General features: G+C 41.7%; 1 protein-coding gene across 1 annotated transcript in view; it reads right to left on the bottom strand.

The window, feature by feature from the left end:
- DNAJC13 (DnaJ heat shock protein family (Hsp40) member C13) overlaps positions 1 to 17,324 on the bottom strand; it is a 288,371-nt gene that overhangs the window by 205,152 nt on the left and 65,895 nt on the right. The window contains exon 2 of the mRNA XM_073630350.1: positions 13,961 to 14,041. Within this exon, the coding sequence (XP_073486451.1) occupies positions 13,961 to 14,028 (68 nt within the window). The 5' untranslated portion in view covers positions 14,029 to 14,041. The remainder of the gene's footprint in view (positions 1 to 13,960; positions 14,042 to 17,324) is intronic.

Raw genomic sequence — 17,324 nt, 5'->3', positions numbered from 1 at the left:
AGGGCAATAACTTCTGCGCAGGATGTGGAAACCTTGCAAGAAGAACTAAACAAATTAATGTGGTGAGAAACTACAAGGAAAACGAGGTTTAAATGTTGAAAAATGTAAAATAATGCATTTAGGTGCCAAAATAAGAATGCAATTTACTCGCTAGGGGGAGAACCTCTGGGGGAATCTGGGCTGGAAAAGGGCCTGGAGGTCCTAGTAGATGACAGGCTCAGCAATGGCATGCAATGCCAAGCTCCTGCAAGCAAATAAAAAAACTTTTCAGAGAAAGGGAAAATTTAAAAAGACTTGGCGATTCACTAAAAATAGAAGAAAAGTAGTTCAACCTTAACCACTTGAGCCCCGGACCATTATGCTGCCTAAGGACCAGAGGTCTTTTTCCAATTTGGCACTGCGTCGCTTTAACTGCTAATTGCGCGGTCATGCAATGCTGTACCCAAACGAAATTTGCGTCCTTTTCTTCCCACAAATAGAGCTTTCTTTTGATGGTATTTGATCACCTCTGCAGTTTTTATTTTTTGCGCTATAAACGGAAAAAGACCGAAAATTTTGAAAAAAAATGATATTTTCTACTTTTTGTTATAAAAAAAATCCAATAAACTAAATTTTAGTCATACATTTAGGCCAAAATGTATTCGGCCACATGTCTTTGGTAAAAAAAATGTCAATAAGCATATATTTATTGGTTTGCGCAAAAGTTATAGCGTCTACAAACTAGGGTACATTTTCTGTAATTTACACAGCTTTTAGTTTATGACTGCCTATGTCATTTCTTGAGGTGCTAAAATGGCAGGGCAGTACAAAACCCCCCCAAATGACCCCATTTTGGAAAGTAGACACCCCAAGGAAATTGCTGAGAGGCATGTTGAACCCATTGAATATTTATTTTTTTTGTCCCAAGTGATTGAATAATGACAAAAAAAAAAAAAAAAAAAATTTACAAAAAGTTGTCACTAAATGATATATTGCTCACACAGGCCATGGGCCTATGTGGAATTGCACCCCAAAATACATTTAGCTGCTTCTCCTGAGTATGGGGATACCACATGTGTGGGACTTTTTGGGAGCTTAGCCGCGTACGGGGCCCCGAAAACCAAGCACCGCCTTCAGGATTTCTAAGGGTGTAAATTTTTTATTTCACTCTTCACTGCCTATCACAGTTTCGGAGGCCATGGAATGCCCAGGTGGCACAAAACCCCCCCAGATGACCCCATTTTGGAAAGTAGACACCCCAAGCTATTTGCTGAGAGGCATGGTGAGTATTTTGCAGCTCTCATTTGTTTTTGAAAATGAAGAAAGACAAGAAAAAACTTTTTTTTTTTTTCTTTTTTCAATTTTCAAAACTTTGTGACAAAAAGTGAGGTCTGCAAAATACTCACTATACCTCTCAGCAAATAGCTTGGGGTGTCTACTTTCCAAAATGGGGTCATTTGGGGGGGTTTTGAACTGTCCTGGCATTTTATGCACAACATTTTGAAGCTTATGTCACACATCACTCACTCTTCTAACCACTTGAAGACAAAGCCCTTTCTGACACTTTTTGTTTACATGAAAAAGATATTTTTTTTTCCAAAAAAATTACTTTGAACCCCCAAATATTATATATTTTTTTAAAGCAAATGCCCTACAGATTTAAATGGTGGGTGTTTCATTTTTTTTTTTTCACACAGTATTTGCGCAGCGATTTTTCAAACGCATTTTTTGGGGAAAAAACACACTTTTTTAAATTTTAATGCACTAAAACACACTATATTGCCCAAATGTTTGATGAAATAAAAAAGATGATCTTAGGCCGAGTACATGGATACCAAACATGACATGCTTTAAAATTGCGCACAAACGTGCAGTGGCAACAAAATAAATACATTTTTAAAAGCCTTTAAAAGCCTTTACAGGTTACCACTTTAGATTTACAGAGGAGGTCTACTGCTAAAATTACTGCCCTCGATCTGACCTTCGCGGCGATACCTCACATGCATGGTGCAATTGCTGTTTACGTTTGACGACAGACCGCCGCTTGCGTTCGCCTTAGCGCGAGAGCAGGGGGCGACAGGGGTGCTTTTTTTTTTTTTTTTTTTTTTTCTTTATTATTTTTTTGCTTTTTTATCTTATTTTTAAACTGTTCCTTTCATTTTTTTTTTTTTTAAATCATTTTTATTGTTATCTCGGGGAATGTAAATATCCCCTATGATAGCAATAGGTAGTGACAGGTACTCTTTTTTGAAAAAATTGGGGTCTATTAGACCCTAGATCTCTCCTCTGCCCTCAAAGCATCTGATGACACCAAGATCGGTGTGATAAAATGCTTCCCCAATTTCCCAATGGCGCTATTTACATCTGGCGAAATCTAAGTCATAAAATGCTCGTAGCTTCCGGTTTCTTAGGCCATAGAGATGTTTGGAGCCACTCTGGTCTCTGATCAGCTCTATGGTCAGCTGGCTGAATCACCGGCTGCATTCTCAGGTTCCCTGTTGAGACAGGAGAGCCAGAGAAAAACACGGAAGACGGTGGGGGGGGGGCAATCCCTCCCACGGCTTGTAAAAGCAGTCTAGAGGCTAATTAGCCGCTAGGATTGCTTTTACATGAAAGCCGACCGCTGGCTGAAAAGAATGATACCAAGATGATACCTAAACCTGCAGGCATCATTCTGGTATAACCATTCAAAGTCGTGAATGGCGTACCTGAAGACAAAAAAATGGTTAACAATAAAGCACAGTAAACAGTAAAGTATAAATAATTACATACCTGAAAAACAAACATGATAAAACATAATAACAATAAAACATTGCAGAATAGAATACAGTAAAAAAGAGCAGAACAAGAGAGAGAGAATAGAGAGAGAGAGAACAATAAAACGACAACTATTTTTTTTTTATTTTATATATTTTTTTTTTTTTTTTTTACACTTTTTTTGTAACTAACTTTTATAACGGTAACCGGTTCCAGGTTCGGGTCTCTCAAAATGCGATGGCATCTTGGGAGACCCTGTGAAAGTGTGCCTAGTCTGTGCAATGCTGTACCCTACGCTAATACTCAACTAGTGAATGGTAGCGTTCAAAACATTCACCAATGCAAAGACCAGGATTGTCAGGACAGGAGGGACAATAATAGCGGGTGTCACGCCTATATCCGCGCTTGCTGCAGACACAACATCTTTTTTGGGGGGCGTTGGGTATGGGTACTCGGGAGGACATAAAGAAAATGCCTCTCATGCAGCCGACTGCATTTGGTTGGGGATGTGAATGGGGGAAGTACGGGTGCTGCAGAAGTGGTGGGTTCCCAATTAGGATTGGCGAATGCAGCAGGAAGGGCATTATGGGCACGACGGGCCTGTGTTGGTCTTCTTGGTGGCAGCGGGACACTACTTGTGCTTGCCACCTCACCAGCTTGAACTGCACTTATGGGACTCGCCACGTCACCAAGTGTTACTGCAGTGCTGGTTTGACTACGACCGGGGTGTACTAGGCCGCTGGCGCTTGCCAGTTCAATAAAAAGCTACCAAAAAAACTGTTAGCGATCGCAGGGATCAGGCCTGACTCTGCGAACGCTGCAGTTTAGTTTAGTGTTTTGTAAGTGAGAGTGATCGATCGATACTGCACTTGGGTGGGCTGGGCCGGGCGGAGGGGCAAAATGCAGGTGCTAGCAGGTATCTGGGCTGATCCCGCTAACACTGCGTTTTTGGGAACCCTAAACTGCTGGGGACGCTAGTATAGATCTGATCGGATCAGATATTGATCCGTTCAGATACTATACCACTAAGGGAGGCGTATGCTGCATGCGTGGGTGTTAGCGGTACTGGCGCTAATCTGACGCTGCTTGGGGCTGGTGCTTGCCAGTTCACCAAAATACTACCAAAAAAACTGTTAGCGATCGCAGGGATCAGGCCTGATTCTGCGAACGCTGCAGTTATGCGTTTAGTGTTTTGTAAATGACAGTGATCGATCGATACTGCACTTGGGTGGGCTGAGCTGGGCCGGGCGGAGGGGCAAAACGCAGGTGCTAGCAGGTATCTGGGCTGATCCCGCTAACACTGTGTTTTTGGGAACCCTAAACTGCTGGGGACGCTAGTATAGATCTGATCGGATCAGATATTGATCCGATCAGATACTATACCACTAAGGGAGGCGTATGCTGCGTGCGTGGGTGTTAGCGGTACTGGCGCTAATCTGACGCTGCCTGGGGCGACGCATATCACCGCCAGGCGATCAGGGGGCTAAACCTTTATTCGGTAATAAATGGCGGGTGCCCTCACACTAAAAAAAATAAACAAACTAACCAGCGTCACCCGTAACACTTATACGGTGATCAGTGGTGAAAGGGTTAACTAGGGGGCCATCAAGGGGTTAAAACATTAGATAGTATATGGGGGTCCCTGTCGCTATAAAACGCTGACGGCGAACCTAAATATTTACGTCCCTAACTAGCGTCACCAGCGACACTAATACAGCGATCAGAAAAATGATCGCTTAGCGACACTGGTGACAAGGGGTGATCAAGGGGTTAAAACTTTATTAGGGGGGGTTAGGGGGGTATCCTAGACCTAAAGGGGGGTAATATTCACTGTCCCAACACTGTAACTGTCACAAACTGACACCAATCAGTAATCAGAAAAAAACAAAAAAAAAACAAAAAACTGCTGGTGTCAGTTTGTGACAGGGAGGGGGGGGGGGTGATTGGGGGGGGGGAATCGGGGGGCGATCGGGGGGGGGGATCGGGGTGTTTTGTGTGCCTGGCATGTTCTACTGTGTGTGTAGTGTTGTGCACTCACATTGATGTCTTCTCTCCTCGGCGCTGCAACGGAATACCGAGCCGAGGAGAGATGACATCATTTCCTTTGCTGCTGTTTAGCGTACAGCAGCAAAGGAAGTTATCTGATTGGCCGGCGGCGATCGCGAGGGGGGGGCCACGAACGGATGTCCTCCCCCTCATCTCCGATCGCCGTGGGACCAAAGACGACCACCTCGGGCACCGGGGGGGGGGGTCCGATCGGACCCCCCACCCGCGGAAGGCAAATCACGTATATATACGTGATTTTGCCTGTCCGTGCCACCTTGCAAAATATGTATGAGATAAGTCAAAAATACATGTGGGCTAGTGCCCCATTAGCAAAAAGCGTGCCAAATCCTGGTGGACTACAAGTGACAAATCCCTAGGAAAAGCAAATACTAGTTCTATCATCCAGTCCAAAACAAAGCTCATGATGAAAAACACAAAACAGTTCCAATCGTGAAGGGAGGGGGGATCTTCAGTGAGGACACCTCCGTGTTTGCAAGCCACTTACCTTACAGCTATAAGGTGTACAGCCTGTGTTGCAAATGACCCGCAGGTGTAGACTTTTCGTGCATACAGGTAGTGACAATGATGAACATGCTAAGCGAAATATAAAAATAGAAAATACACAGCATGTAAAATGGTTCTGCGACGACCACAGTGGAGGGGGGGGCAAGACACACACGGGGGGAGGTTGCACTCACTTTCATAAAGTGAGTGTAGGCATCAATCCTCTGAAGAAGTCACGTGACGGGACGATACGCGTTAGGACTGGAGCACAGGACGTTGCCACAGACAGACAACAGGAGACAAGCTTGGCGCTCGTGGTTACTACACACTGCAGCACTGTTTTAAATGTAAGTTAATTGAACTTGTTTTATCAAATAAATATACTTTTTATATGGGATCACGCTATGTGCGTCTCTTTCCCCTTACATTGTACATCACTACTCTACCTGACGAGCACTGAGGAGAGAGGCACGGGGACAGATTCCAGATTGGCGATACCCCTGGAGGCATACGAGCTCGGCGCTCGTGGATTGATGCCTAGTGCCTACACTCACTTTATGAAAGTGAGTGCAACCTCCCCCCCGTGTGTGTCTTGCCCCCCCTCCACTGTGGTCCTCGCAGAGTCATTTTACATGCTGTGTATTTTCTATTTTTATATTTCACTTGGCATGTTCATCATTGTCACTACCTGTATGCACAGAACGTCTACACCTGCGGGTCATTTGCAACACAGGCTGTACACCTTACAGCTGTAAGGTAAGCGGCTTGCAAACACGGAGGTGTCCTCACTGAAGATCCCCCTCCCTTCACGATTGGAACTGTTTTGTGTTTTTCATCACGAGCTTTGTTTTGGACTGGATGATAGAACTAGTATTTATGTTTTTCCTAGGGATTTGTCACTTGTAGTCCACCAGGATTTGGCACGCTTTTTGCTAATGGGGCACTAGCCCACATGTATTTTTGACTTATCTCATACATATTTTTGCATTGTGTCACTATTTATCCTATTTGTGTTAGCTTATGTATTTTTTGGTTTGCTTCATTCAAGCAGTCACTGTTTCACAATTATCTTTTATATATTAGGCTTTGTTTGCCCGTAACATTATAGATATATCTATGTTGATCAGCAACTTTGCACTGCACCGCATCTTCACTGTTTCTTTAGCATGTAGGATCCATTCATTCATTTGCCCTCTTCTTTTTCAGTTTACTTTGACATTTTAGTTATCTTTGTAGCCCCCCCTCCCCCCTTCATCACAGCGCAACTACCATCTTCCCCCCATATGTAGAAGAATACATATTGACCTAAACTGAATAAGAATTTTTTTTTTTTTATATTTATTATAGCAAAAAGTAAAAAATATTTTTTTTTCAAAGTTGTCGTTCTTTTTTGTTTATAGCGCAAAAAATTACCGCGTCCTTCGGGTCCTTAAGTGGTTAAAGGACCACAACATACAGGGGTATACAATGTACTATTAAACATATAAGCGCGCACACACACACACACACACACACACACACACAGGTTGGACTGGATGGATTTGTGCGGTTTTTTCAACCTCACAGACTATGTAACTATGTAACAAAAAGCCAGCCTATAGCCCTGTTCACACTAGCATTAAAAGCAGGAGCTTGAAGCATGTTTTTAACTCGCCTTAAACTCTTAGCAGAGCAGTCTGCAATTGATAACATGGACAGCACGCAGCTGTTCACATTATAAAAACATGAATTCCACCCCCCACCCCCCACCCCTTTTTTTTTTTTTTTTTTTAACTTTCTCTCTCTCTCCCCCCTTTTTTCTTCTCACCTTCTCCTCTTCATTTTCTTTTTTATTTATTTTCTCTCTGTCTGGCTATGTTTTTCATTCATGCCAGTATCCACCGGGTAAAAAATAAATCTCACTGGGTGCAGAGACTCTTTAGTGCCATGGCTTCACTTGTTTTATAAAGTTATGATTTTCTACTTGATATATTTTGACAAGTTTGTCATTGGTCTCTGTATTTTATGCGAGTTGTCTTAAAATAAAGTATTGGAAAAAAAACAAAAAACTAAAATTACATATTTGTAACACATTTCCCTAAAAATACCATATGAAATGCCTCGTCAAACAAAGTCTTATTTTCAAAGGCTAGTGTCCAGATCAATAAAGAAACATGTAACATATTTGTTTAAAATGATCTTGGAACGCAGTATCTTTTTCAACAGACAAGCAGAATATAAATTAAAGTAATCAATCATAAAAGTGCTTAATGATCCATTTCAACATGACGTGTTATTATAACAAGAAGTAGTCGGGGGGGGGCAGAAAGATATTCATCTGACTGTTCTACAAATGCAGTGAAAATGGAAATTTCAACACCTCGGAATAATTTGAAATACCTAGCTAATCAGTCAAAATACTTTGAATGAAGTTTGAGAAATAACGATCAACCATTCTTAGCGCAGAACTCCATGAAAAAAGATTTTTCTCCCATGCAATGGGGCCGAGTCTGCACTGCGTGGGTTAACTGCTTGTTTTGGCAAGTGGCGCACCGAAAAGCTATACTTGCCCAATCCTTCAATCCTCCAGGAAACCAGGGTCCCCAACGTCCAGCGGTGGACCGTTCCTACTGTCTATGGACGTGATGGCGTCAGTTACAGTCCATTCAAAAGACTGTTAGCTTGCGGGGGGGGCAGGAGCGGCGGGGACCGGTCTTGCACACGGAGGATCAACTGCTTGCCAACTGCCCAATGTACATGTTCAGCAGCAAAGCGGCCTCCACGATCCATGCGGGCACCCACCGGCCCGGCTGTGCTTCATCACAGCACAAGCCAATCAGTGGGTCTTGGCCCCCGGCAACCACAGATGGACTCTGTGATTCATGGAACAGAGCTCTGTGATTGTAAATAGAGCTCTATTCACTGACAGGGGAGTGGATCTTGCTGTTTTTTTCCCCTGCTAAGCAAATGATATAAGACATTTTTATGTATTTAATAAAACTTTGGTATTTTTATACATCACCGTGTCAGATATTATTCCATTAGGAGGTTTTGGCATTTATAAAGTCTCATTACGCTATTCTCTATTTTCCCCAGGATGTGGTGCTGTACTTTGGTATATATATATATATATATATATATATATATATATATATATATATATATATATATATATGTGAATAACTCTATAATATAATACAAACACAACTCTAAGAAAGAAAACCCAACTACGTGTGCACTACAACCACCTTCTGTTTTTACCCACTGTATTCTCATAACATGACTGCTTACTGAGTAATGGATGATGTACTTTCACATTTAAGTCCAACTGTGCTAATCAACGTATAAGCAACAGAGTCATATATAGTACCTGCTCCCCTCTATAAACGCCAACCTTCCATTTCAATCGACTAAGCAAAGAGATATGGTACTTAGGAAGAGATTTCACACAGGGGAATAAGAAAGTCATTAGTCCTATGTAAGCTACTACACTAGAGTGCTTATCAAATTCACATAAGTTTTATTGGCAGGCCAAATATATTTTACCATTGCCAAAGCAACTGGAGATGGTTGGGGGAAGGGGTTCTGGAAGACATGACTTGACTTGGATGACATTATTAGTGTCATAGGAAAATAGAATAGGAGGTAAGCTCAGGAATATTATCAGGTTGAAGACACAGAAGTACAAATGGAAGGCAAGTATAAGCAGCTTTTAGGCTATGTTTCCACTAGTGCGACTTTTCATGCGACTTGGGACTGAAAAGTCGCATGACAAATTGTATCCCATGATTTCCAATGAGTACCGTTCATATTTGTGCGACTTCAAGTCGCAGCGACTTCAAAGTAGTCCCTGCACTACTTTGGTCCCACTTTGATGCGACTTGAGGTCCATAGATACAGGCATTGCTTCAAATCGCGGTAAAAAGTCGCGGTAAAATCGCGGTAAAAATCGCGGCAAAATCGCGCGACTTTGGGGACGCAATAGTGGAAACATAGCCTTAATACAGGTTTCTTTCTCTGCACAGGCATAGCACGGGTTCACTTAAATAAAAAAAAAAGTGCAACAACCACTTCATTTACCTTCAAGATATGCATTTGATTCCGACACATAAGAGAATGCTGTGAACTGGCTTTAAAAATTGCAAACTGCTATAAAAAGCAGGCACCTTTAATTAAACAGCTTTGGAGCACTCTGAACCGCAAGAAATGATCAGATATGTATGTAGCAACTTCTGCAGGTTGAGCTCAGGCTTTTTCTGCCTATAACGTGAGGTATGGTAGGCAGGAGGAGACAGGCAAGATTGAGGATCTGAAGTTGAAGTCACAGTTGGTCAAATGGAACACTCCAGGCGTGGGGACTCCCACAGTGCCCCGAAAACAAACAATCTGAGGTGCCTGCCTGTCAGTTTATATAGTTCATCAAGTTCAAGTTTACTTTAACCTTTTGCGGATGGGTGGCCTGTACAGGCATAGCAAAGTTCCTGTACGTCGCTGCCTGCTTCCAGATTTAAGGCGCACATGCACACCCCCTGGCCGACACATGCTGCGATTGTACGCAGCGGGAGCGTGTCAGCAAGTCTCGGCCAATGATTCACAGGTCCTCTGTGCTGACAATCAACACAGAGCTTGGTTTCTCATCCCTGCTTTGCAGAGAGATCTATTAGTAAAAGCAGCACATATTACACATAGGGGTTGATTTACTAAAGGCAAATCCAATTTGCACTTGGAAGTGCAGTCGCTGTAGATCTGAGGGGAAGGTCTGAAATGAGGGGAAGCTCTGCTGATTTTATCATCCAATCATGTACAAGCAAAAATGCTGTTTTCTATTTTCCTTGCATGTCCCCCTCAAATCTGCACTGCAGCTGCACTTCCAAGTGCACTTGCAGTGCAAAGTAGATTTGCCTTTAGTAAATAACCCCCATAGTTAGGCACACATTTAACCCGTTGATTGTCCTTGATGTTAAACCCTTCCCAGCCAGTGTCATCATTAGTATAGTGTTAGTGTATAATATTACCAATGATCACTGTATTAATGTCACTGGTGATGTTAATGGCAGTTGGTCAGTTACCCCCAGCGTCAGTTAGTGTTAGATTGCCCGCTGCACTATTGCAGTCCCATTATAAGTCGCTGATCATCGCCATTAGTAATATTACAAAAAGAAAATTCCAGTATACACACACAATATAGTTTGTAGGCGCTATACATGTCACACAAACCAATCAATATACACTTACTGGGATATTATCATAACAATGACATGTAGCAGAATACATTTTGGCCCAAATTTATGAAGAAATTCGATTTTCTTTTTTTTTTATTGGATATGTTTTGTAGCAGAAAAGTAAAAACTTTTTTTTAACATTTTCAGTCTTTTTTTGTTTATATTGTAAAAAATAAAACACTCAGTGGTGATCAGGGCAAACTGATAGCAGCTAGAGTCGTTGGCCCCCTGCTGCTATCATTCAAATTCAGTGATGAGGGAGCGGATCGGAGCTGAGCCATGCCGTCTGTGTGTATAGACACAGATAGTGCGGCTTGGAATCAAGCCCCCATAGGAAGTGGCTTTCTATGGGGGCACTTGTGAAAGAGGTAAAGCCAGGAGTGCTGGTGAACTACAGAAGAGGAGGATCAGGGCTGTTCTGTGCAAAACCATTGCACAGAGCAGGCAAGTATGACATGTTTACTATAAAAACAAAAAAAAAAAAAAGAACCACACTCGGCAGGATAGCAAAAAGTCCATGAACAGCTTTGTTAAATAGCAACATGGCCAATTAAAGAAGAAATCCAGAGAGATAACATTTTCTTTATTTACATGCTCACTCACCATACTGTGTCTTGGAAAAGCTGAGCTGTAAAGCCCACTATTGGCTAACATCGCAGAGCCACGCAAGGCTCTGGAAGGATCCCAACCATATTGTCGGGATCCACCCAGATGCCCGATTTGACAGCTGGCTCTGGTTCTGAGCACTCAGCTCAGAGCCAAAGCCAGCTTCGCCTACCCCTCTACAGCCCGACACTCTGAACGCTGGAGGGGCAGAGCAGAGAGTGGTGGACGAGTTGGGCTGGGGACAGCTGGAGCATCAGATTGATGGTACATGAGTATTTATGTACAGTGGGGACGGAAAGTATTCAGACCCCCTTAAATTTTTCACTCTGTTATATTGCAGCCATTTGCTAAAATCATTTAAGTTCATTTTTTTTCCTCATTAATGTACACACAGCACCTCATACTGACAGAAAAACACAGAATTGTTGACATTTTTGCAGATTTATTAAAAAAGAAAAACTGAAATATCACATGGTCCTAAGTATTCAGACCCTTTGCTTATTTAGTAGAAGCACCCTTTTGATCTAATACAGCCATGAGTCTTTTTGGGGAAAAATGCAACAAGTTTTTCACACATGGATTTGGTGATCCTCTGCCATTCCTCCTTGCAGATCCTCTCCAGTTCTGTCAGGTTGGATGGTAAACAATGGTTGACAGCCATTTTTAGGTCTCTCCAGAGATACTCAATTGGGTTTAAGTCAGGGCTCTGGCTGGACCATTCAAGAACAGTCACGGAGTTGTTGTGAAGCCACTTCTTCGTTATTTTAGCTGTGTGCTTAGGGTTATTGTCTTGTTGGAAGGTAAACCTTCGGCCCAGTCTGAGGTCCTGAGCACTCTGGAGAAGGTTTTCGTCCAGGATATCCCTGTACTTGGCCGCATTCATCTTTCCCTTGATTTCAACCAGTCGTCCTGTCCCTGCAGCTGAAAAACATCCCCACAGCATGATGCTGCCACCACCATGCTTTACTGTTGGGACTGTATTGGACAGGCTATTAGCAGTGCCTGGTTTTCTCCACACACACCTCTTAGAATTAAGGCCAAAAAGTTCTATCTTGATCTCATTAGACCAAAGAATCTTATTTCTCACAATCTCGTCCTTCAGGTGTTTTTTTAACAAACTCCATGCGGGCTTTCATGTGTCTTGCACTGAGGAGAGGCTTCCGTCAGGCCACACTGCCATAAAGCCTCGACTGGTGGAGGTCTGCTGTGATGGTTGACTTTCTACAACTTTCTCCCATCTTCCGACTGCATCTCTGGAGCTCAGCCACAGTGATCTTTGGGTTCTTCTTTACCTCTCTCACCAATGCTCTTCTCCCCCGAAAGCTCAGTTTGGCCGGATGGCCAGCTCTAGGAAGGGTTCTGGTCGTCCCAAATGTCTTCCATTTAAGGATTATGGAGGCTACTGTGCTCTTAGGAACCTTAGGAAGTGCAGCAGAATTTTTTTTGTAACCTTGGCCAGATCTGTGCCTTGCCACAATTCTGTCTGAGCTCTTCAGGCAGTTCCTGTGACCTCATGATTCTCATTGATCCGACATGCACTGTGAGCTGTAAGGTCTTATATAGACAGGTGTGTGGCTTTCCTAATCAAGTCCAATCAGTATAATCAAACACAGCTGGACTGAAATGAAGGTGTAGAACAGGGATATGCAATTAGCGGACCTCCAGCTGTTGCAAAACTACAAGTCCCATCATGCTCTGCCTCTGGTTGTCATGCTTGTGGCTGTCAGAGTCTTGCTATGCCTCATGGGACTTGTAGTTCTGCAACAGCTGGAGGTCCGCTAATTGCATATCCCTGGTGTAGAACCATCTCAAGGATAATCAGAAGAAATGGACAGCACCTGAGTTAAATATATGAGTGTCACAGCAAAGGGTCTGAATACTTAGGACCATGTGATATTTCAGTTTTTCTTTTTTAATAAATCTGCAAAAATGTCAACAATTCTGTGTTATTCTGTCAATATGGGGTGCTATGTGTACATTAATGAGGAAAAAAATGAACTTAAATGATTTTAGCAAATGGCTGCAATATAACAAAGAGTGAAAAATTTAAGGGGGTCTGAATACTTTCCGTCCCCACTGTATGTAGGTTTATTTATTTTTTTTTTTTTAACAACCCCAAACTTCTTCTTTAAAGGAGAAGTACAGCCAAAGCTCGTTTGGCTGTACTTCTATGAATCACAGGAGTGCAGTTTGTTCTGCACTCCTGTGACCCATTTTCAGCAGAGAGCAGGCTGCAGTCGGCTGAAGTCACAGAGCCGGTCCAAGCTCAGGCAAGATCGCGACAATGAAGTCGGGATACACTCACATGCCTGGACAGCCACCCAGCTCAGCCTCTCAGTAAGCTGCTGAGATCCTGAGTTGGCCACTCCTGCCCCCTCCACAGCCCAGCGCTCTAGTGAGCGCGGGAGGGCAGAGAGCTGGTGACTGACAGTCACGGGGAGCTCTGAGAATTAAGCGATCTGCAGTGCTTGATTGCTCGGTTCTCAATGTAGAGCCGGCAGAGGGACGATGCTGCATCCACCAAAAGGTAAGTATGATTCTGCAAAAAAAAAAAAAATTTCTTTTAACTATGGTAATGTCCATATCTTGTACCTCAGTGCATTTAATACTTCTGTGTTTTAATCTACATTATTCCTGTTAATGATTTGTGACTACATTTTCTGTGGGACTCATGCCAAATCTGTTAATAACTTACAAAAAAAAGGTTTTTAGTAAAAGAGGATAGTAAAAAAAAAAAAAAAAACGCACATCTAAAAACACTGGCAAACTGCAATGTATTACATGTTTGTTCTTGGGTTTAGAGATACACAAAATTCCAAATTACAGATAGCAAAATATCTACTCAAAAAAGAAAAACTTGAAAATACCTTCCCCTCCAGGAATGCTTTGTGGTATAGAAGCAGGCCAGGTCCTTGTTCTCTTTAATTATATTCATTTTGCATTAAGACCTGAAAAAGTAAAAAAAGTATAACATTTTTAAAAATACTTACATAGCAAAACCGCAGACAGCAAATGAAAAGTAATGAAAGGCATAGTGTGAAAAATGACACCTATTTCAATGAAGGAAGAACCGCAATCTAATCTAAATATAAACCTACTAAGCAATTTTGACAGTTTCTGAAGCAGTGATGGTTGCTAATATGCAAATTAGCTGATCATCGAAAAAAAGGTTCTTTAAACTACCCCCTACCTAACTCCTGACCTTTAATGACACAGCTCCCTGTTCAGCTTACGAAAGTGAAAACACATTTCTGGCCCCTCTGGTTATGTTCTAGCATGTGACTTGATCCGCTTACCCATGTGACAACAGTGTCTACCGATTAGCTCAATGCTGCTACATGAGGCCAGAGAAAAAGTCCATAACCCTTTGTAAACTCCAACAAGTCAGCTTGGAGCTTATCAGGGTTTCTTTTTCCTTCCCTGGCAGATGAACCGAGTAGTGCAGAAGTGGGTATATGCTGCTGAGAGCTATGTGAACGTTTTACTATTCCCTGAATGGCCAAAAGTTCACTTTATAGCAATACCAAATCTAAAAAAACAAAAATAAAATAAGAGATCATTGAAACAAAAGTAAAAAATAATGCATGCATACTCGCAAATTTGTGTTAGGTCTTGCTTTGCCCATATTTATATAATCTATATGCCATCTTGCAGCGATTTTTCTTTTTACCTCCTCAGAATTAGTGGAAAGTGATAGAGGCGTTATCTTCTGAGGGAAGTGGTGCGATTGCACATCCCCCCATTCTTTTGCTCTTTCAATCAGCCACTAGTGAAACTTTTTTGTGGTTCTGAATTAAAGCAGAACTAATGATATATTTTTTTTAATGCGCACACTCTGAAATAGCAAGGTAAAAATAGTGCAACCATGCTTGCAAAACTACGAGTACTGTAGGTTTCCCACCTGCTGCACCACAATGCTAGATGCACAGAAGTCATAGGCTGTCTACGCCTCCCCCTAAGTAAATTATGGGCATACATTTGCATTAGGGGAAGGGCACATATGTACACAAAACATTGCGACTCTCTCCTTGTTCTGCCCCAGTTCCCCCCTTTCTCATTTAAAGAACAGCTCTATTTTGTAAAATAAGTTCAAAGAGCAGGAGATAGGAAGAATTATGGTGGGGACAAAGACTCCCCCAGTACAACCCAGTTCATAACAAGGAAATAAAGTACAAAACATTTCCTGTGAGGGAATAGGACCATCATTTCTTTTAGATGTTAAAGTAGAACTATAGGCAAAACTTTTTTTTTCCATTTTGAATAGATTAAGGGAGGGTTATAACCCGTCAGATTTTTTTTCTGCCATCTGTGTCCCATTGCAGAGATTTTCCTTCACTTCCTGTCCCATACCCAAACAGGATATGATATTCCCTGCAAAATAAGGGAATTTCATGGGGGCCCCCCCGTTCACCAGAACTAGTGTCCCCATTGGAAGATTTCCCCTCTATTACTGTTCTGGGGACAATACACAATTTGGGATTTTCTTTTAATTTCAATGATAAATGGTAAACAGGACAACTAGAGAGGGTGGATCTCCCTAATGGGGGCACCAAAAGCAATAGAAATTGACAGGTGTTCAAAAAACAAAAGTTTTTGTCTTTAGTTATACTTTAACACTGCCTTCACCCTTCAAATCATGCTACTTAAATGGAATAGACTCTGCAAAATGGCATATGGATAACATGAAATATGAATAAAGCAAAAAAGAAATAAAAAATACAGATTTGCAAATGTATATGCATGCGCTATTTTAAAATCGGTACCCATTCCAACTTCCCCCCAAAAGAACTGGCTGCGGGAAGACAGTGCTGGACCCTAGGCACTAAAGTACCCGATTTTGAAAAGTCAGCAGCTACAGTATTTGTAAGCTGCGGACTTTAAAAAAACAAAACAAAAAACACTAAACTGAAGTTCCTCTTTAACTTGCAATTTTACAAAGTGTGTGCATTAAAATAGGAAACATACTTTAGTTCTCATAAATCAGGTGAGCCATGTTGTCTCTGCCTCCAACATTTCATTATCAAGACGTAAAGCTTTCTTGTTTTACTTTCTGTCCTGTTTCACCAATGTAGGATCCCTTACTGAATCTTTTGAAAATGTGGATATAAAAACAGAGGAACTTGGAATCATCAATATGTCAGATCACAAAAGACCTTATATTCTGCCCAATAATTTACAGTTCTTCTCAGAGAAGGAGGAATTCTTTACAGAAATGAGAGTAATGTTATCACATTAGAAGTTGAACAAGAAGCAACTTCACACCTCTACAAAGGACATAACCCCAAACTGGACACCTATATTAACAGCTTTATAGACTGAGTCGCAAATGCTACTTGTTATAAAAAACTGGATGATGATTAAAACACTACCAACCCAACTATATTCAGAACTTATTCAGCGCGATTCCAAATAATCCAGAAAGTGGGGATTTCTGCCCAAGATCTACAAACCAAGAAATCTAGGTAGACCCATCATAACAGGTATGATGGACACAATCACTGAACAAATCTCAGGCCTTGTAGAAAAAAAAAAAAAAAAAAAGGTGTTAAAACCATTAGTCAAAAATACCACTAGCTTCCTGCAAGATATGACTGATTTTCTGAACAAGACCACCACCAGACAGCAATTATCACCAAACACACTTCTAGTCACCATGAACGAAGAACCTCTCTGTACAGATTTTTATCATCCTCACTAAACCACAAATGTAGCGCTGAGGATGTTACACAGCTCACTGAACTCATTCTAATGCCGGCCATACACTGTTCGAATTTTGAAAGAATTTTCTTTCGAAAATCGTATCTAAGAATTTTCGTACGAATTTTGCACCATTAGTGGGCTGCAGCAACGGCTGATTTTCGTGCGGCAATCAAATTTGAGGAATCGGACCTGTTGTAAATGTTTTGAAAAACAAAAGATTTTCTAATCAATGATGGGAGAATCGTGTGAGTAATGTAATAAGAAAAAAAATTGTGCATGTGCAAAAAAAGAAAATTTACGGAGAGAAAAGAAGATTCCCAGCCACGAAAAATCTTTTTTGTAGCAACATGAGATGAAACTGAAGGCTTGGTCGGCCGAATTTTGAAAGTCAATGGCGGCATCATCGGATCACAAAAAACGAACTTTCTGATTTTGAAAAGCAAATTTGTTCGAAATTCGACCATGTATGGCCTTGCTTTACACCCATTCTGCACACCTGTGTGGAATAATTTCTCAAAGCCAGACCACAGT

The sequence above is a fragment of the Aquarana catesbeiana genome, linkage group LG05 (assembly GCF_042186555.1).
Source record: "Aquarana catesbeiana isolate 2022-GZ linkage group LG05, ASM4218655v1, whole genome shotgun sequence".
NCBI classification, from domain to species: Eukaryota; Metazoa; Chordata; class Amphibia; order Anura; family Ranidae; genus Aquarana; species Aquarana catesbeiana.
This window is presented reverse-complemented; position numbering and strand designations above follow the sequence as displayed.